A 21,172-nucleotide genomic window follows, 5' to 3' on the forward strand; every position below is an offset into this window, starting at 1 on the left:
GCACCGTATTCGGTCTACCGTCGGACGTCTGTCGGTGTTTTAAAATTCGTTGTCGCGCCGCCCGTTCTCCCTCTCGTCTCCGAATATCCACTCTCCATGGCCTCGTAACCGTTCCCGCGTTCGGAATCGTCTGAATCCGACTGCGCGGTTGAAACCGGGGCAGAATTTCGCTAAACCTAGCCCCCCCATTTGTCTATATATAATCCCCTGTGCATTTTTAGGCAGCCAACCCCCTCTGCCTCGGGATCCGCGCGCCTACCCCTGAAACCCTAGCCTCCGGCACCATCTCTCTCTTCCCATCGGTCCCTGAGCCGCCGCCAGGGCCCGCCCGAGCCCATCCGCCGCCGCCGCCTGGCCCGAGGCCTCCCCTAGCTCCCCTCGCGCCGCCGCCAGCCGCCGCGAGCGCCTCACCGAGCAACGCCTCCTGCAGCCTCGTCGGCCCCGCCGCCTTGCGCGCTCCCCGCCGGCCGCCCCGCAGCCGTCGCCCCGTCCTCAGCTCCTCGCCGGAGGGCACATCTGCTGCCCGGGAGCAGCTCCGCCGCCGCCGCCCGTTCGGCTTCCCCGCCGGCCGCCTCCGTGCAAGTCGCGTGCCGCCCGCGCCAGGAGCTTGCTAAGGCTTCGCCGCCACCGTGCCTCGCGTCGGAGCGCCGCCTGCCTCCGTCCCCGGCCGCCTGCAGAACCGCCGCCGCCGCCGCCTTCGGTTCCCGCTCGGGAGGAGCCCGACGGGAACCACATCGCCTCCTCGATGCGCTAGTTGGGCCGCAGCCCAACGCCTCCAACCGCCGGCCTTGCTCCGAAGGCCCACCGAACGAGCCGTTCGGCCTGCTCGAGCTCCTCACCGATTCGGCCCAAGTGGCCAGGGTGAACACCCCCTGTGCCTATGCATATTTTTTTTATTATGTTGTTGTGCTAGTTGTGCCAGGCCTAGTAGTATACCCGGCCCATCTAGATAATAGGTTGTTCTCGGAATTTTCTAAATTCCAGAAATAGACGATATTAATACGCACGTATCTTGTATTCTGTAAATCGGATCGTGACATGTAGCATATGTTTTTCATGTAGTTTTGCGCGTAGAATCCGTTTATAAAACTTGCATAATTGGTTGACGTTATTTGACGTGTCGAATGCATAGGTTAGCGTGCTGTCCCATTAGAATATTGCCCGTGTTTAATTTTCGTGTGTGCCCGATTTGCTCGTATGCCGTATTAGAAATGCCCATGTTTTAGGAACTATTTTTCCATGTATTTTAGAGTAGACGTTGATATTCTTTTGCGCGTAGAGATTTGCCGCTAGTTTATTTTCCGTGTATAGTTTATTTTCTCGCATTTATGTGTGGCAATATTTTTGTGTTGCAACCCCACATATTTTATATGTTTCCGGGATAGAAAAATCCATGGAATTTTTCTGTGCAATTAGTTTTAGCTTTTGAGTAAGTCAGTTCGCGCGATATTTTGCCGTGATGCCCTTTTGTTTAATTCGTAGGATTTATTCGGTGCTTCGTTTGACGGAGTTGTCAACTAGGGAGTTGTTCTTGGGTGTTTAGACTAGCCCCTGGTATTTTGGTTGCAATAGAAATGCATGTTTAGGTGTGTTTTGATTGCCCTCAAGTTGCTAGAAATAGTGTTGTTTTGGAGGAGCTGAAATATTTCTAAGTCTGGAATCTGTTATTATTTTGTTGTTGTCTTGTCTTGCTTGTATCTTGTGATCTGTAGCTCTTTTGAGGTTGGTCCAATGGAGTTAGTTGTACCCCTTGTGCTTCTCTAGCATGCTGTAAATTTTCATGCCATTCAGAGTCCTGTAGGTATAGGTTTTGCTGCTGTCAATATTGCTTCAGATCGAAAACTGCACCTTCATGAGGTGTTATTTTCACCAAGTCTGCATTTTGTGTCTTCCTTCCCTAGTGATCCATGATGCCATGCTAGTTGTTATTAGTTGTTTGTAGTAGTGATTATTTCCCTCTTCCGTGCCCGTAGTTGTGGGGCGTAGAAAATGGTATGTGGCTGATTTTGGCAGTTTGTAGTGATTTCTTGTTTTGCTCGTAGTTTTCGAACCATAGCTCCGATTTGATCGTGTCCTACATGAAACTTGCTTAGAATCTCGTGTAGTTTCATTTTCTCTTGCTGGTTGTAGGTTTTGAAGTGCTCGTAACCATTGTTGCACACATATTGCATTCATGCCATCATATCTTGCGATGCTTGTAACTTTTGACCCGTAGCTCCGTTGGAGATGTTCTTTATGTGTAGATTGCTTGAAATGACGCATAGAATCACGTGAACCTATTTGTTTTGCTGGTTAAAAACTAATTAAATGCATTAGTTCAGATCTGGACAGAATTATAAATTAACATGTGAGGTCGTCTCGGAGGTGCTATATGTCATTTCCGACCTCATTTAAAATGCCTAGATAGGTAGATTAATTGCGCTTCACCCCTTGCCATGTTTAATCACATTAATATCACCGTGTACCTAATCGGGATAGAACTAAATAAATAAACGTGGAGTTTCGTCAATATGCAGCTTGTTGCATATTGAACTTCACTTAATGTGTAGTGATTGATTGTGTGATTTGTCATGCCGTGACTTGCATGTATTCAGCTGCTCATGCATCATTTGTGTTGTGCATCGTGTGGTGAATTCCGTGTGTTGATTTGCGTTTCCGGTTTGCTTCGACTCGATAGAGTTCCGCAGCGTGCCGGATTGTGAGGACCCGTTCGACTACGTCGGTTCGTCTGCTTCACGGAGTCATTCTTCTTCCAAGCGGGATCTCAGGCAAGATGATCATTTCCCCAGATACCATTACTATCATTGCCATGCTAGTTTACCGTTTCTATCGATTATGTCTCGTTGCCTACCACATGTTAAACATCAGCCTCTCAACAATGCCATGAAACCTTCAACCTGTTCAACCTAGCAAACCACTGATTGGCTATGTTACTGCTTTCTTAACCCTGTGTTAGCGTTGCTAGTTGCAGGTGCAGTTGCTTCCATGTGAAAACATGGGTTCCTTGTCATATCACCATATTAATGCTATTTAATTTAATGCACCTATATACTTGGTAAAAGGTGGAAGGCTCGGCCTTTCTAGCCTGGTGTTTTGTTCCACCTTTGCCCCCTTAGTTTCCGACTACTGGTGTTATGTTCCATAAATGAGCGCTCCTAACACGATCGGGGTTGTTATGGGGACCCCCTTGATAATTCGTTTTAGATTAAGACTGGTCTGGCAAGGCCCAACTTTGGTACTACATTTGCCGAATAACCTAATAATAATGCATAGGGACCTGCCGGCACCCGAGGATAATTTAATCAACCCCCGGGCCAGTGCTCCTCATGAGTGTTGGTCCAAAGCAGAGCAGCTTATTAACGCTACCCGGGGCAACTCGGCGTTTGGCGTGGTAACCATCGCTCATCCGTCGTGTCCTGAGAACGAGGTACGCGACTCCTATCGGGATCGTCGACACGTCGGGCGGCCTTGCTGGATTAGTTTTACCTTTGACGAGATATCTTGTGCATCGGGATTCCGGTGATGCTTTGGGTAATCTCAGAGTTGAGGTTTTCCACTAAGGAATCTGACGAGATCGCGAGTTTCGTGATTGAGGATTTCTATGCGGCTTGTGGTAATTTGTGATGGACTAGTTGGAGCACCCCTGCAGGGTTAAATCTTTTGGAAAGCCGTCCCCGCGGTTATGTGGCAATGTGGAAACTTTGTTTAACACTGGTTCTAGATAACTTGAAGTTAACTTAAATAAAACTTGCCAACTGTGTGCGTAACCGTGACTGTCTCTTTCGTGAGTTCCTTCTCTGATCGAGGACACAGTGGGGTTATGTCTGACGTAGGTAGGTGTTCAGGATCATTCATTTGATCATGAGTAGTTCACGTCCGTTATGCGTAGATCTTCCCCCTCTTATTTCTGGTATTCGTAAGTTAGCCACCAAATATAGGCTTAGCCGTTGCTGCAACCTCACCACTTGACCATGCCTCACCCATTAAGCTTTGCTAGTCTTGATACCTTTGGAAATGAGATTGCTTTGTCCCCTGTGGCTCACAGATTACTACAACACAAGTTGCAGGTACAGGTAAAGGGTACTTGACGCGAGCGCGTTGTTTGTTCATTTGGAGTTGCTTCTTCTTCTTCTTCTTCATCGATCTAGGATGGGTTCCAGGCCGGCAGCCTGGGATAGCAAGGATGGACGTCGCTCTTCTTTTGTCATTTATTTTCGTCCGTAGTCGGACCCTGCTCTTACTCTTGGTGATTATGTAATGTACTGATGTGACTCTGATGTAGCTTGTGGCGAGTGTAAGCCGATTCTATTTATATCTCATCTTTTCAGTACATGTACTTGTAACGATATCCATTCTTGCGACACGACGAGATGCGCTTCTATCCCTGACGAGGCCTTCGTGCCAAATTAAGGATAGAGTCGCATCTTGGGCGTGACAAACAACCACCTTTGTGAAAGGCATAGGTGCATCAGAGAGACTTAATCGCCGCCACTTCATTCATAATAGAGAGAGAAGATACCCGGAGAAGAAGAACCATCGAAGATCTTTCTTGTTTTGTTCTTCCACCTTATATTCATTTCATCTTTTCATCACCGTTTCGAGAGAATTTCCAAGTTGTAAGATTATGGTCTATAACTCTATTCATACTTATATGAAGATTTAGACTTTGATAAATCATTCATATTATTGTGAATCTTCACGATATTATTAATATGCTTTTCACGGAATTATTTTTTATGCTGATTAGCTACCCTCTTTTGATGCGTGAGTAATCCCCCTAGGTGTGGTAGATGTAGGTGATAGTAGTGGCCACCTTGCCTCTAGCTGACCAACCACGTGACAAAACTTGGTGACGCTGGCCTTGACATCGTTCCAACTATACTTTAATGACCTCACATTGCATTGTTGGATGATGTGCATGTTGTAGAGTGCAATGTGCTTTTGTAGGTGAAACGGTTCATGCAATTGATGCGAGAAGGTGCCCCTCTGCTCCTGCCTGTGAAATCAATAGATACAACCAACCACACATCGCACAATAACTCATGCTTCATGGTTGAGTACTCCCATCATCCTTTGCGCACTGAAACGAATGATGTGGCATCTGAAATTAAGTAAATGACATTTTCATTGAACACTTGCGTGGCATGTTGTCCGCCATGGAGGCTATCCAAAGGGGACGGAGTGTACGTGCGTACAAACGACTCCAGGATGGAGATCGTCCGTGCTGGTTGCGGATGTTCGATAATGCCTATGTGGCAGTTGGAGAGGTACGACGGCGACGACGATGACAAGAATGAAGGATGCGGATGCGGATGCAAAGAAAACGAAAAAATGAGCAGAGCGAAAGGAAACCGGACCAGGAGGAGTGATTGGATGGGCCGGTTGTATCTGAGTCCTACGTGTATGATGTTCGGACTCCCGCAAAACCCTTCACTTGTGGGAGAAAGTGCGTTCAGACCGCTCGGCAGATCGATACATGACCGTGTTGGATGTCACATCACCATGTGGTATGAATGGTCGTGTGTGGTTTGAGGAGATCCCTGACCAAAATAGGCCATGATACTAGTTTCTTAGAGTATCTTCAACACGAGCCCAAAAACTGCTCGCGCGGTAAAAAACATCCTTTTTGGACGTTGGACATGTTCTAGCAGATGCTGCAAAATACTGTGCACACAATTTTTTTGGGCATATGTGCTAAAAAGCGCTATCACATGTTGTAAATTTAAGGCGTCGGATCGCGCGCGCTTCATAATGTGCACTGCGTGTTTCTTTGGGTGCGATTTTTTAGGCATTTGGAAAACTAATGTTGATTGTGGAGTGCTAAAAGTGCTGATAGCCCATTATCTTATTAATGTTGATTGGAAAACTAATGTTGACTGTGAAAACTAATGTTTCTTTGGGTGCGATTTTTTTCTATGAGACTATTATCTTATTTTTACTAGGCCTCCTCCGTGATATAGGCCTCGACGACCATTATCGTCTCATTCCCATGCTGGATAGCCCATTACCGTTGAGTAGACACTTGGGAGTGGAGGAAAGTGGATTTTTCACTGTTTTGATCCTTAAGGCGTAAGTTCATCACGTAACGAACTCGGTTCGAAAGTATTTCACGTTTTGACCCTTTTGGAAACGCCACATTCCGTGGCGTTGCAGCCCTGTTATGAAACGCCAGTCTACTGGACGTTGCAGGCCTCGTGTGCAACGCCAGTCTACTGGACGCTGCGGCCCTTCCCAGAAATGCCAAGGTGGATGGCGTTGCAGGCCTCATGTGAAACGCCAGGAGCTATGGCGTTTCTTGCCTTTATATTCTGCCACCCCGACCCCCTCGCCCACCAACCACCATTTCTCCTTGTTGGGGAACGTCGCATGGGAAACAAAAAATTTCCTACGCGCACGAAGACCTATCATGGTGATGTCCATCTATGAGAGGGGATGAGTGATCTACGTACCCTTGTAGATCGTACAGCAGAAGCTTTAGTGAACGCGGTTGATGTAGTGGAACGTCCTCACGTCCCTCAATCCGCCCCGCGAACAATCCCGCGATCAGTCCCATGATCTAGTACCGAACGGACGTCACCTCCGCGTTCAGCACACGTACATCTCGACGATGATCTCGGCCTTCTTGATCTAGCAAGAGAGACGGAGAGGTAGAAGAGTTCTCCGGCAGCGTGACGGCGCTCCGGAGCTTGGTGATGACCTTGTCTCAGCAGGGCTCCGCCCGAGCTCCGCAGAAACGCGATCTAGAGGAAAAACCATGGAGGTATGCGGTCGGGCTGCCGTGGAAAAGTCATCTCAAATCAGCCCCAATACCTCCGTATATATAGGTGGGAGGGAGGGGACCTTGCCTTGGGGCTCAAGGAGCCCCAAGGGGGTCGGCCGAGTCCAAGGGGGGAAGGTTCCCCCCCCCAAACCGAGTTGGACTTGGTTTGGTGGGAGGGAGTCCTTCCCTTCCTTCCCACCTCCCTTTTTTTTGTTTCTCTTTGATTTTTCTTTGTATGGCGCATAGGGCCCTTTTGGGCTGTCCCACCAGCCCACTAAGGGTTGGTGCGCCACCCTTATGGCCTATGGGTTTCCCCGGGATGGGTTGCCCCCCCCCCCCCGTGGTGAACTCCCGGAACCCATTCGTCATTCCCGGTACATTCCCGGTAACTCCGAAAACCTTCCGGTAATCAAATGAGGTCATCTTATATATCAATCTTCGTTTCCGGACTATTCCGGAAACCCTCGTGACGTCCGTGATCTCATCCGGGACTCCGAACAACATTCGGTAACCAATAGCAGGACCTGGATGCCCATATTGGATCCTACATATTCTACGAAGATCTTATCGTTTGAACCTTAGTGCCAAGGATTCATATAATCCCGTATGTCATTCCCTTTGTCCTTCGGTATGTTACTTGCACGAGATTCGATCGTCAGTATCCGCATACCTATTTAAATCTCGTTTACCGGCAAGTCTCTTTACTCGTTCCGTAATACAAGATCCCGCAACTTACACTAAGTCACATTGCTTGCAAGGCTTGTGTGTGATGTTGTATTACCGGGTGGGCCCCGAGATACCTCTCCGTCACACGGAGTGACAAATCCCAGTCTTGATCCATACTAACTCAACTAACACCTTCGGAGATACCTGTAGAGCATCTTTATAGTCACCCAGTTACGTTGCGACGTTTGATACACAAAAAGCATTCCTCCGGTGTCAGTGAGTTATATGATCTCATGGTCATAGGAATAAATACTTGACACGCAGAAAACAGTAGCAACAAAATGACACGATCAACATGCTACGTCTATTAGTTTGGGTCTAGTCCATCATGTGATTCTCCTAATGACGTGATCCAGTTATCAAGCAACAACACTTTGTTCATAATCAGAAGACACCGACTATCTTTGATCAACTGGCTAGCCAACTAGAGGCTTGCTAGGGATGGTGTTTTGTCTATGTATCCACACATGTAAATGAGTCTTCATTCAATACAATTATAGCATGGATAATAAACGATTATCTTGATACAGGAATTATAATAATAACTATATTTATTATTGCCTCTAGGGCATAATTCCAACAGTCTCCCAGTTGCACTAGAGTCAATAATCTAGCCCTCACATCATCATGTGAATTACATTGTAATAAATCTAACACCCATACAGTTCTGGTGTTGATCATGCTTTGGCCGTGGAAGAGGTTTAGTCAGCGGGTCTGCTACATTCAGATCCGTGTGCACTTTGCATATATTTACGTCCTCTCCCTTGACGTAGTCGCGGATGAGGTTGAAGCGTCGTTTGATGTGTCTGGTCTTCTTGTGAAACCGTGGTTCCTTTGCTAAGGTAATGGCACCCGTGTTGTCACAGAACAAGGTTATTGGATTCAGTGCGCTTGGCACCACTCCAAGATCTGTCATGAACTGCTTCATCCGGTAACCCTCTTTAGCCGCCTCCGAGGCAGCCATGTACTCCGCTTCACATGTAGAATCTGCTACGACGCTTTGCTTGGAACTGCACCAGCTTACCGCTCCCCCATTAAGAATAAATACGTATCCGGTTTGCGACTTAGAGTCGTCCGGATCTGTGTCAAAGCTTGCATCGACGTAACCTTTTACGGCGAGCTCTTCGTCACCTCCATACACGAGAAACATCTCCTTAGTCCTTTTCAGGTACTTCAGGATATTCTTGACCGCTGTCCAGTGATCCACTCCTGGATTACTCTGGAACCTACCTGCCATACTTATGGCCAGGCTAACATCCGGTCTAGTGCACAACATCGCATACATGATAGAACCTATGGCTGAAGCATAGGGGACGGAGCGCATATGCTCTCTATCTTCATCAGTTGCTGGGCACTGAGTCTTACTCAATCTCGTACCTTGTAGAACTGGCAACAACCCTTTCTTGGACTGTTCCATTTTGAACCTCTTCAAAACTTTATCAAGGTATGTGCTTTGTGAAAGTCCTATCAGGCGTTTTGATCTATCCCTATAGATCTTAATGCCTAGAATGTAAGCAGCTTCTCCTAGGTCCTTCATAGAGAAACTTTTATTCAAGTAACCTTTTATGCTCTCCAAAAACTCTTCGTTGTTTCCAATCAGTAATATGTCATCCACATATAATATTAGAAACGCCACAGAGCTCCCACTCACTTTCTTGTAAATATAAGATTCTCCAACCACTTGTATAAAACCAAATGCTTTGATCACCTCATCAAAGTGTTTGTTTCAACTCCGAGATGCTTGCACCAGTCCATAAATGGATCGCTGGAGCTTGCACACCTTGTTAGCATTCTTAGGATCGACAAAACCTTCGGGTTGTATCATATACAACTCTTCCTTAAGGAAACCGTTAAGGAACGCCGTTTTGACATCCATCTGCCAGATTTCATAATCGAAAAACACAGCTATTGCTAACATGATTCTGACGGACTTAAGCATCGCTACGGGTGAGAATGTCTCATCGTAGTCAACTCCTTGAACTTGTGAAAAACCCTTTGCCACAAGTCGAGCTTTATAAACGGTCACATTGCCGTCAGCGTCCGTCTTCCTCTTAAAGATCCATTTGTTCTGAATGGCCTTGCGTCCCTTAGGTAGTACCTCCAAAGTCCACACTTTGTTCTCATACATGGATCCTATCTCAGATTTCATGGCCTCTAGCCATTTGTTGGAATCTGGGCCCACCATTGCTTCTTCATAATTTGAAGGTTCATTGTTGTCTAACAACATGATTGATAAGACGGGATTACCGTACCACTCTAGAGCAGCACGTGGTCTCGTTGACCTGCGTGGTTCGACAGAAACTTGAACTGGAGTTTCATGATCATCATCATTAACTTCCCCCTCAACCGGCGCCGCAATGACAGAGGTTTCCCCTTGCCCTGCGCCACCATCCAGAGGGATGAGAGGTTCGACAACCTCGTCATGTTCTATCTTCCTCCCACTCAATTCTCTCGAGAGAAACTCCTTCTCGAGAAAAGCTCCGTTTTTAGCAACAAACACTTTGCCCTCGGATTTGAGATAGAAGGTGTACCCAACTGTCTCTTTTGGGTAACCTATGAAGACGCACTTTTCCGCTTTGGGTTCCAGCTTTTCAGGCTGAAGCTTTTTGACATAAGCATCACATCCCCAAACTTTAAGAAACGACAACTTTGGCCTTTTTCCGTACCATAGTTCGTATGGTGTCGTCTCAACGGATTTTGATGGTGCCCTATTTAAAGTGAATGCAGTTGTTTCTAATGCATAACCCCAAAATGATAACGGCAAATCAGTAAGAGACATCATAGATCGCACCATCTCTAATAGAGTACGATTACGACGTTCGGACACACCATTACGCTGTGGTGTTCCAGGCGGTGTTAACTGTGAAACAATTCCACATTGTCTTAAGTGAGTACCAAACTCGAAACTCAGATATTCACCCCCACGATCAGACCGTAGGAACTTGATCTTCTTGTTACGATGATTTTCCACTTCACTCTGAAATTGCTTGAACTTTTCAAATGTTTCAGACTTGTGCTTCATCAAATAGACATAACCATATCTACTTAAATCGTCAGTGAAGGTGAGAAAATAACGATATCCGCCGCGTGCCTCCACGCTCATCGGACCACACACATCGGTATGTATGATTTCCAACAAGTCACTTGCACGCTCCATTGTTCCGGAGAATGGAGTCTTGGTCATCTTGCCCATGAGTCATGGTTCGCACGTGTCAAGTGAATCAAAGTCAAGTGACTCCAAAAGTCCATCAGCATGGAGTTTCTTCATGCGTTTACACCAATATGACCTAAGCGACAGTGCCACAAAAATATGGCGCTATCATTGTTAACTCTAACTCTTTTGGTCTCAATGTTGTGTATATGCGTATCGCTATCAAGATTCAATATGAACAATCCTATCACATTCGGTGCATGACCATAAAAGATGTTACTCATAGAAATAGAACAACCATTATTCTCTGACTTAAAAGAGTAACCGTCTCGCAATAAACAAGATCCAGATATAATGTTCATGCTCAACGCAGGCACTAAATAACAATGATTTAAGTTCATCACTAATCCTGACGGTAAATGAAGTGACACTGTGCCGACGGCGATTGCATCAACCTTGGAACCATTTCCTACGCGCATCGTCACTTCATCTTTCGCCAGCCTTCGTCTATTCCGCAGTTCCTGTTTCGAGTTGCAAATATGAGCAACAGAACCGGTATCGAATACCCAGACACTACCACGAGAGCCGGTTAAGTACACATCAATAACATGTATATCAAATATACCTGATTTTTCTGTGGCCGCCTTCTTATCTGCTAGATACTTGGGGCAATTGCGCTTCCAGTGACCCATACCCTTGCAATAGTAACACTCCGTTTCAGGCTTAGGTCCAGCTTTGGGTTTCTTCGTCGGATTGGCAACAGGCTTGCCGCTCTTCTTCGAATTTCCCTTCTTGCCTTTGCCGTTTCTCTTGAAACTAGTGGTCTTATTCACCATCAACACTTGATGCTCTTTACGGAGTTCGGACTCTGCGACTTTCAGCATCGCAAACAACTCGCCGGGAGACTTGTTCATCCCTTGCATGTTGTAGTTCAACACAAAGCCTTTATAGCTTGGCGGCAGTGATTGAAGGATTCTCTCAGTGATAGCTTCTTGCGGGAGTTCAATCCCCAGCTCAGCTAGACGGTTTGAGTACCCAGACATTTTGACCACATGTTCACTGACAGATGAGTTTTCCTCCATCTTGCAAGCATAGAATTTATCGGAGGTCTCATACCTCTCGATCCGGGCGTTCTTCTGAAAGATAAACTTCAACTCCTGGAACATCTCAAATGCTCCATGACGCTCAAAGCGACGTTGAAGTCCCGGTTCTAAGCCATACAAGACTGCACATTGAACTATTGAGTAGTCCTCCTTACGTGCTAACCAAGCGTTCTTAACATCCTGATCAGCCGTAGCGGGTGGTTCATCTCCTAGCGCAGCATTAAGGACATAGTCCTTCTTCCCAGCTTGTAAGATTATCTTAAGATTACGAGCCCAGTCTACAAAGTTGCTTCCATCATCTTTCAACTTAGCTTTCTCTAGGAACGTATTAAAATTCAGGATGACTGTCGCGTGAGCCATGATCTACAACACAAATATATTCAAAGTGGACTTAGACTATGTTCAAGATAATTAGAGTTCAACTTAATCAAATTATTTGCTAAACTCCCACTCAAAAAGTACATCTCTCTAGTCATTTGAGTGGTTCATGATCCACCTACACTATCTCAAGTCCGATCATCACGTGAGTTGAGTATAGTTTCAGTGGTAAGCATCCCTATGCTAATCACATCATCTATATGATTCATGATCGACCTTTCGGTCTCATGTGTTCCGAGGCCATGTCTGCACATGCTAGGCTCGTCAAGCTTAACCCGAGTGTTCCGCGTGCGCAACTGTTTTGCACCCGTTGTATGTGAACGTTGAGTCTATCACACCCGATCATCACGTGGTGTCTCGAAACGATGAACTGTAGCAACGGTGCACAGTCGGGGAGAACACAATTTCGTCTTGAAATTTTAGTGAGAGATCACCTCATAATGCTACCGTCGTTCTAAGCAAAATAAGGTGCATAAAAGGATTAACATCACATGCAATTCATAAGTGACACGATATGGCCATCATCTCGTGCTTCTTGATCTCCATCACCAAAGCACCGACACGATCTTCTTGTCACCGGCGCAACACCATGATCATCCATCAACGTGTTGCCATCGGGTTGTCGTGCTACTCATGCTATTACTACTAAAGCTACATCCTAGCAAAATAGTAAACGCATCTGCAAGCACAAACGTTAGTATAAAGACAACCCTATGGCTCCTGCCGGTTGCCGTACCATCGACGTGCAAGTCGATATTTCTATTACAACATGATCATCTCATACATCCAATATATCACATCACATCGTTGGCCATATCACATCACAAGCATACCCTGCAAAAACAAGTTAGACGTGCTCTAATTTTGTTGTTGCATGTTTTACGTGGTGACCATGGGTATCTAGTAGGATCGCATCTTACTTACGCAAACACCACAACGGAGATATATGAGTTGCTATTTAACCTCATCCAAGGACCTCCTCGGTCAAATCCGATTCAACTAAAGTTGGAGAAACCGACACTTGCCAGTCATCTTTGAGCAACGGGGTTACTCGTAACGATGAAACCAGTCTCTCGTAAGCGTACGAGTAATGTCGGTCCAAGCCGCTTCAATCCAACAATACCGCGGAATCAAGAAAAGACTAAGGAGGGCAGCAAAACGCACATCACCGCCCACAAAAACTTTTGTGTTCTACTCGAGAAGACATCTACGCATGAACCTAGCTCATGATGCCACTGTTGGGGAACGTCGCATGGGAAACAAAAATTTTCCTACGCGCACGAAGACCTATCATGGTGATGTCCATCTACGAGAGGGGATGTTCGATCTACGTACCCTTGTAGACCACACAGCAGAAGCGTTAGTGAACGCGGTTGATGTAGTGGAACGTCCTCACGTCCCTCGATCCGCCCCGCGAACAATCCCGCGATCAGTCCCACGATCTAGTACCGAACGGACGGCACCTCCGCGTTCAGCACACGTACAACTCGACGATGATCTCGGCCTTCTTGATCCAGCAAGAGAGACGGAGAGGTAGAAGAGTTCTCCGGCAGCGTGACGGTGCTCCGGAGGTTGGTGATGACCTTGTCTCAGCAGGGCTCCGCCCGAGCTCCGCAGAAACGCGATCTAGAGGAAAACCCGTGGAGGTATGTGGTCGGGCTGTCGTGCAAAAGTCGTCTCAAATCAGCCCCAATACCTCCGTATATATAGGTGGGAGGGAGGGGACCTTGCCTTGGGGCTCAAGGAGCCCCAAGGGGGTCGGCCGAGTCCCAGGGGGGGAGGTTCCCCCCCCCCCAAACCGAATTGGACTTGGTTTGGTGGGAGGGAGTCCTTCCCTTCCTTCCCACCTCCCTTTTTTTTTTCTTTCTCTTTGATTTTTCTTTGTATGGCGCATAGGGCCCTTTTGGGCTGTCCCACCATCCCACTAAGGGTTGGTGCGCCACCCTTATGGCCTATGGGCTTCGCCGGGGTGGGTTCCCCCCCCGGTGAACTCCCGGAACCCATTCGTCATTCCCGGTACATTCCCGGTAACTCCGAAAACCTTCCGGTAATTAAATGAGGTCATCCTATATATCAATCTTCGTTTCCGAACTATTCCGGAACCCTCGTGACGTCCGTGATCTCATCCGGGACTCCGAACAACATTCGGTAACCAACCATATAACTCAAATACGCATAAAACAACGTCGAACCTTAAGTGTGCAGACCCTGCGGGTTCGAGAACTATGTAGACATGACCCAAGAGACTTCTCAGTCAATATCCAATAGCGGGACCTGGATGCCCATATTGGATCCTACATATTCTACGAAGATCTTATCGTTTGAACCTTAGTGCCAAGGATTCATATAATCCCGTATGTCATTCCCTTTGTCCTTCGGTATGTTACTTGCACGAGATTCGATCGTCAGTATCCGCATACCTATTTCAATCTCGTTTACCGGCAAGTCTCTTTACTCGTTCCGTAATACAAGATCCCGCAACTTACACTAAGTCACATTGCTTGCAAGGCTTGTGTGTGATGTTATATTACCGAGTGGGCCCCGAGATACCTCTCCGTCACACGGAGTGACAAATCCCAGTCTTGATCCATACTAACTCAACTAACACCTTCGGAGATACCTGTAGAGCATCTTTATAGTCACCCAGTTACGTTGCGACGTTTGATACACACAAAGCATTCCTCCGGTGTCAGTGAGTTATATGATCTCATGGTCATAGGAATAAATACTTGACACGCAGAAAACAGTAGCAACAAAATGACACGATCAACATGCTACGTCTATTAGTTTGGGTCTAGTCCATCACGTGATTTTCCTAATGACGTGATGCAGTTATCAAGCAACAACACTTTGTTCATAATCAGAAGACACCGACTATCTTTGATCAACTGGCTAGCCAACTAGAGGCTTGCTAGGGACGGTGTTTTGTCTATGTATCCACACATGTAAATGAGTCTTCATTCAATACAATTATAGCATGGATAATAAACGATTATCTTGATACAGGAATTATAATAATAACTATATTTATTATTGCCTCTAGGGCATAATTCCAACACTCCTCTCCTCTTGTTCTTGTTAGCCCAAAAAAGCTCTCCCTCCTCCTCACCATCCCCCCCCTTCGATCTCCCTCCTCCCTCAACCTTTTAGTAGGTTCTTTGGGGCAAATCGAAGAGGCCGGTAAGCTCCTCCAATTCCTCCAATTAGTTTTTGCAATGATTTTGTATTTGTGTAGATTTCTTTTGCACTAGGTGTTCTATTTATGTTGCATTGTATTGGTTGGTTTCTTATTATTGAGTAGATTTAGTGTTAGGTTTTGGTTAGGGTTATGCCTAGTTTGGTTGGACAAGGGTTAGGGTTAGTGTTAGGTTTTGTGTTATGCCTAATTTGGATGGACAAGGTTTAGGGTTAGGGTTTGTGTTAATGCCTAATTTGGATGCAAATGTTTAGTTGTTTTGTTAGTTGTTTTGTTATACTTAGAATTGGTAAGTTTGTCCCCTTTTTTAGATGGACAAGATTGTGAATATTCATTATGTTGACAAAGAGGCATTCATGAATGTTGCTATTGTTGACAAATATGAGGAAGTGTTGACATTTCTTGATAGTCCTACTTATGAAGAGGTTGTGGCAGAAACTCGGATAAGATTGAAGTGGGTTGATCCAAGTGACCAAGTAGAATTATTAGGAAGATATGATGTTGGGTCGGCACACAAGTGTCGAATGAAGACAATGCCTATCAAGTCTAATTTGCATTGGGCTACATACAAGGAGGCTGTTGCATCCCCGATAGACAAGTCACTCGAAGTGTTTGCTAGTACGGTGGTCAATGCTCCTCTTCATGTTGACTTGAACCAACCCATAGTAGATGATTTGAGCCCGTATAATGTTGTGGCACCTATTGCTGAGCATAAAGTAGAAGTGCAAGTGAATGAGTATCCCCTAACCTTCCCTGTAAGAGCCCTGCCCTCGATAGGAAGCACGGAGATCATAGCAATATCCTCCAAGGTTATGCTCATCTCACCAAGAGGAAGGTGAAAAGAGTGCGTCTCCGGACTCCATCGATCCGTAAGTGCTGTTAGGGCAGTGGCGTTCAACCATGGCGGTGTGCCTTTAAAGTTGAGCACAAATTGAAAAAGATCCATTCTTCTAAAATATGGCTCGTAACGAGGGTCATATACAAGAGCTTCATTGGGGTTGTGCCCCCTCAAACGAAGTAGTGGAGGAACCTAAACAAACAAAGACATAATTTGTTAATTGACTCAACTTGTCAAAATATACAAATCATTGAGTATATAAAAATAATCATCAACAAAATCATAATTACCTCTCCTCTTTCAACTAGCACCGCACGATGCTTCTGCTCATAGTAGTCATCAAGACCCGGATATTGATCGGGCCGAAACATCCTACATAATAAGAAGAAAATTATTACCGGCCTCTTCGAATAATATGAACTAAACCTAGGCATAAACCTAATGCGGATAATATGAACAAAAGCTAGGTTATACATATAGCCACCAAAAACTACACCTAGACACCTATTAACAATCACAAATTTTTTTTTACTTCAAAACATATGTACACCTAGTGCAAAAGAAATCTACACAAATACAAAATCATTGCAAAAACTAATTGGAGGGATTGGAGGAGCTTACCGGCCTCTTCGATTTGCCCCAAAGAACCAACAAAACGATTGTGGGAGGAGGGAGATCGAAGGGGGGATCTGGAGGAGGAGGGAGAGCTTTTTCGTGGAAGAGGAGGAAGAAAGAAGTGGAGGTAGACGAAGGGGCCGCGGGGCAGTTACTTATGAGGCCTGCAACGCCAGCCACCTTGGCGTTTCTGGGAAGGGCCGCAACGTCCAGTAGACTGACGTTGCACCCGAGGCCCGCAACGTACAGTAGACTGGCGTTTCATAACAGGGCTGCAACGCCACGGACTGTGGCGTTTCCAAAAGGGTCAAAGCGTGAAATACTTTCGAACCGAGTTCGTTATGTGATGAACTTACAACTTAAGGATCAAAACAGTGAAAAAATCCGAGGAAAGTACTATCCACGTGGTGCTCGGCGCCACAGCCACACCAGGAGGGAAAGGATCGAGAAGAAGTGCAGTGAAGTGTGAAGTGACCGCCCTTGGTGGGGACTGGGAGGGATACACCCGTGACTGCCTCTGCTCCATCCCACCATACCCCCAAGACCCAACCTTTGCCCCCCCCCTCCCCGCCGCCGCCGCCGCCGCCACCACCCCGCCGGCCCGGCCCGGCCCCGGAGAAGAAGGACCCCCCTCCCCTCCCCTCCAATCTCATCAAATCTCCAATCTTTTGGCCTCCCATTAATCTTCCCCAGCCCCGCATTAATCTCCTTCCATTCCAAACCCAAATCCGACCCAACCAAACCAAACCAAACCAAATCCGATCCATCCATCCATCCCCATCGATCCATCCGCAAGCCACCACCCGCTGGCCGCGATGGGGACGGAGGATCCCGAGCCCCAAACCCTAGCCGCCGGGGAGCTGGTCTGGGCCAAGACCAAGGGCCGCCACCACTGGTGGCCAGCGCGCCTCCACTCCCCCTCCACCCAATCCCCCCTCGTCTCCTCCCTCGGCGCCGAGTACTCCGACGACCACCGCCCCGCCGCAGCCGTCAAGCCCTTCCTCGCCGCCCCCGACGCCGACGCCCTCGCCCGCGCCAACACCGGCCTCGCCTTCATCGCCGCCGTCGCCCACGCCAGGGCCACCGCCGTCGATATCCTCTGCGACGCCCTCACATGCCCCTGCGCGCGCGACCCCAACTCCCAATCACCCGACAACAAAGTCGTCATCACCACCGTCGCCAACCTCGACCCCCGCGACTTCCTCGCCGCCCTCGCCAGCGCCGCCGTCGACCCCCCCGCCGTCGGCCTGCTGGACCACGCCCGCCTCAACAGCTGGGTCCGGGCGCTCGCCCAGGGATGGGGCCCCGACCGCTACCAGCGCCGCACCCAAGCCGAGCTTGCTGACAAGATTGACCTCGACATGCTGGCCGAGGACGGCGCCGCCTCCGAAGACGAACACAAGGAGGACAACAAGGCCGTCCCGGTGCTGCTGCCACACAACAAGACACCCAACCAGAGGAGGAGGCGCACCAAACCCCCACACATGGACAAGGAGGAGGAGGACAAAGCCGTGCCACACAAGACGCCCAAGCCAACGAGGCGCGCCAAAGCCGAATCCGAAGAAGAGGAGGAGGAGGAGGAGGAGAACCTCAGCGGCAATGCCAGCACCCAGAAGAAGGAGGAGCAGAGCGGCACTGCCCGGTCGGGGAGGCGTGAGCGCAAGAAGAGCAAGTATCTCTCGCCGCCCTACACCAGCATCGGCATCTTTGCTCTTGAGGACAAGTCCCCCGATTCGCCAAAGAAATCGCCCATCACCGGCGCTGCTAACAAGGATGAGAGGAAGAACAACAAGGGGTCACCACCAGAGGAGAAGCAGCATCACAAGAAGAACAGCAAGGTGGTGCCACCGCCGCCGCCGCCGGAAAATGTAGGCGCACAGGAGGTCCTGCTGCTGGTGCGCTGCTTCGGGGAGGACGTCTCTCACAAGAGGCATTTTCCCAAGGCCGCAGAGGACTTCCTTGGGCTGCTTAGGAGCTCCGTGTTTGCCGAGGGTGCTGACCATGACTCCTACCGGGAACATCACTGTCCAGTGGCCAAGAATGCTGGTGCAGACGTCCCTATTGCTGGCCTCGTTTCTGATTCAGGTGCTGCTTTGAAACAGGGCAAGGGTAAGCGTGGCAGAAAGAAGAAGGACCAGGATGGCACTGGCGATTCTTCTGTCAAGAAGAACAAGGCGGAGAAGACCTCTCCCGTGGACGCTCTTGACTCTCCAGCGGAGAAGAAGAAAGGGGAGAATGTTTCTGAGAAGAAGAGGGGCCGAAAGAAGAAGGAGCAGGATGGAACCAAAGGCTCTGTTATCAGGAGGAAGAAGATGGACAAAACCTCCCCAAAGGCAACTCTTGGGCCTGGCTTGGTTATCACTCCCGCTATTCCTATCAGGCAGGTTAGTGCTGAAGATATCATGAGCCAAGTGAAGTCAGCAGGCACGGGAGCTGGGGTTGCTGATCAGAAGAAGAACAACTTGCTGGTGTCCAAGAGCCCTATTTCAGCCATAATGTCTGGAGGTGTAAAATCAAGAGAGGAGCAGGACCAAGCAGGAGACGGCGGTCCAGTCGTTAATGCACAAGTGAATGCTTCATCTGAGGAAAAGAATGAGGAGGGTACCGTGGAAGCAAGTACTGATATGAATGTGGATGCTCTTGACGGAGATGTGCCTTCCCAGGGTGCCCATGCAGATGTTTCTATGCTTGAAACTGATATGAACGTGGAAACTGATATGAACGTGGATCCTCTTAGCGGAGATGTGCCTGCCAAGAGTGGTGCCCAGGCTCAAGTGACTATGCCTGAAGCTGGTATGAATGTGGATATTCTTAGCGGAGATGTTCCTGCCGGAAGCGCCGCCCAGGCTCAAGTGACAGTGCCTGAAACTGGTGGTTTTCAGGTAGACATGAATGTGGAATGTGTTGGTGTTGTAGATGTGCCTGTCGCAGTTGTCCAGACGGAAGCAATGGACCTGGAAGCTAATATTCCTGTGGTAGATATGAATGAACAAGTTGCTGCTGTGGCAGATGTGCCTGCTGCTACAAGTGGTTTGTTGCTTCCTACGTCCCAGCCTGCAGCTGGAAACAAAGACAGCGCAAGTGTGCAAGTGCGTGCAGCCCAAGAGTCCTACACATCTCTGATTCAGGCGATGCTGCCGGAACCATACAAGAAAGTGGAGGAGGTGTCTGCTGGAACAGGTGTCGTCGCGGCGCCTCAAGGTGAGGCTCAAAAGGTTGAACAGACTAGCCAGAAGAAGGCAGTTGCTGATGGAGGAGCTACTTTTGCAAACCATTCTTCTGCTGCAAAAGGCACTAGTGCTACCAATGGGACCCCCTGCCCTGATGCACCCACCTCTGGCCAGAAGAGGAGGAACAAGAAGCCTGCAGCATACTTTGCAAACCCAGCAGAGATCCGGGTGAAATTCAAGGGTGGCACCATGATCCCGACCAAGGATGAGCTGCTCTCTGAGTTCCGCAGGTTCGGCGTCCTGGTGGAGTCGGAGTGCGACATATCGGAAGAGCGCCGCGAGGCCCGCGTGGTGTTTGGGAAGAGCACGGAGGCGGAGGCGGCCTACACCAAGGCGGAGATCCCAGGCATCTTCGGGCAGTTCGGGCCTCCCTGGGCCACCCTGGGGCTCAACTACCTGGAGGCCATCACGCTTGTGCCCCCGGCTCCCAAGCCCCCGCTGGCTCGTGCTGACATGAGGAAGAACGTGGAGAACATGATCTCGTCCCTGAAGAACGGGCGCTCTTTGCCCCTCAACATCGGAGCGGCGTTCCCGGCCGCCGCTGGAGGAGGAGCGCCCGTGTCGGAGAGCCTCCTTGCTGAGATGCAGCGGCTCCTGTCCAAGCTCGACAAGACGCAGCCGCCTCCTGGGCCTTCGGGCTCGGCTCCGCCGTCGTAGGCCCCCCCTTCCTGCCGTAGTGAGGGATGGATGGATGGATCTATGGGGCTTGTTGCTCCCTAGCTAGCTACTAGTTATTAGTGAAGTTGTTTCTGTTTGGGTCTAGGCAGGCATGCACGGACACACGGACGCATATGCTGGATGAATGTCTTTTGTTGATTATTATTAGAGACGATGCTGCTGCTGTTGCCTTAGCTTTAGCTTTATTTGGATTGGAGCTGTTGATGATGAAGTGAAGTGGATGAACTAGTGACCAGTTAGTTGTTGATGATGGATCATAAAACTGTGGATGAACTTGACAATGTTATTTTGTCATCATCATCATTTATTTGCTGTTTGCTTTTCTGTCTGCATCGTATCATCATCATCATCATATATGAAGGAGTACATATATATTATCATCATCAAGGTTAGTGAATTCATGATGCTTGTGACTAGTGTAGTTAGCTAGCATGCTTTCCATTCCAGGGGACTTAGATAAGAGAAGCATTGATTCCCAGTGTGTATGATCCTCATGA

General features: G+C 48.2%; 1 protein-coding gene across 1 annotated transcript; it reads left to right on the forward strand.

Annotated features, from left to right (window-relative positions):
• Positions 1–17,256: 17,256 nt before the first annotated feature.
• Positions 17,257–20,982, forward strand: LOC123442349. Its single transcript, XM_045118360.1, has one exon. The coding sequence runs from the start codon at positions 17,583–17,585 to the stop codon at positions 20,652–20,654; it is 3,072 nt and encodes a 1,023-aa protein (XP_044974295.1). The 5' UTR covers positions 17,257–17,582; the 3' UTR covers positions 20,655–20,982.
• The last annotated feature ends 190 nt before the right edge of the window (positions 20,983–21,172 follow it).

This window comes from Hordeum vulgare, chromosome 3H, assembly GCF_904849725.1.
Source record: "Hordeum vulgare subsp. vulgare chromosome 3H, MorexV3_pseudomolecules_assembly, whole genome shotgun sequence".
NCBI classification, from domain to species: domain Eukaryota; kingdom Viridiplantae; phylum Streptophyta; class Magnoliopsida; order Poales; family Poaceae; genus Hordeum; species Hordeum vulgare.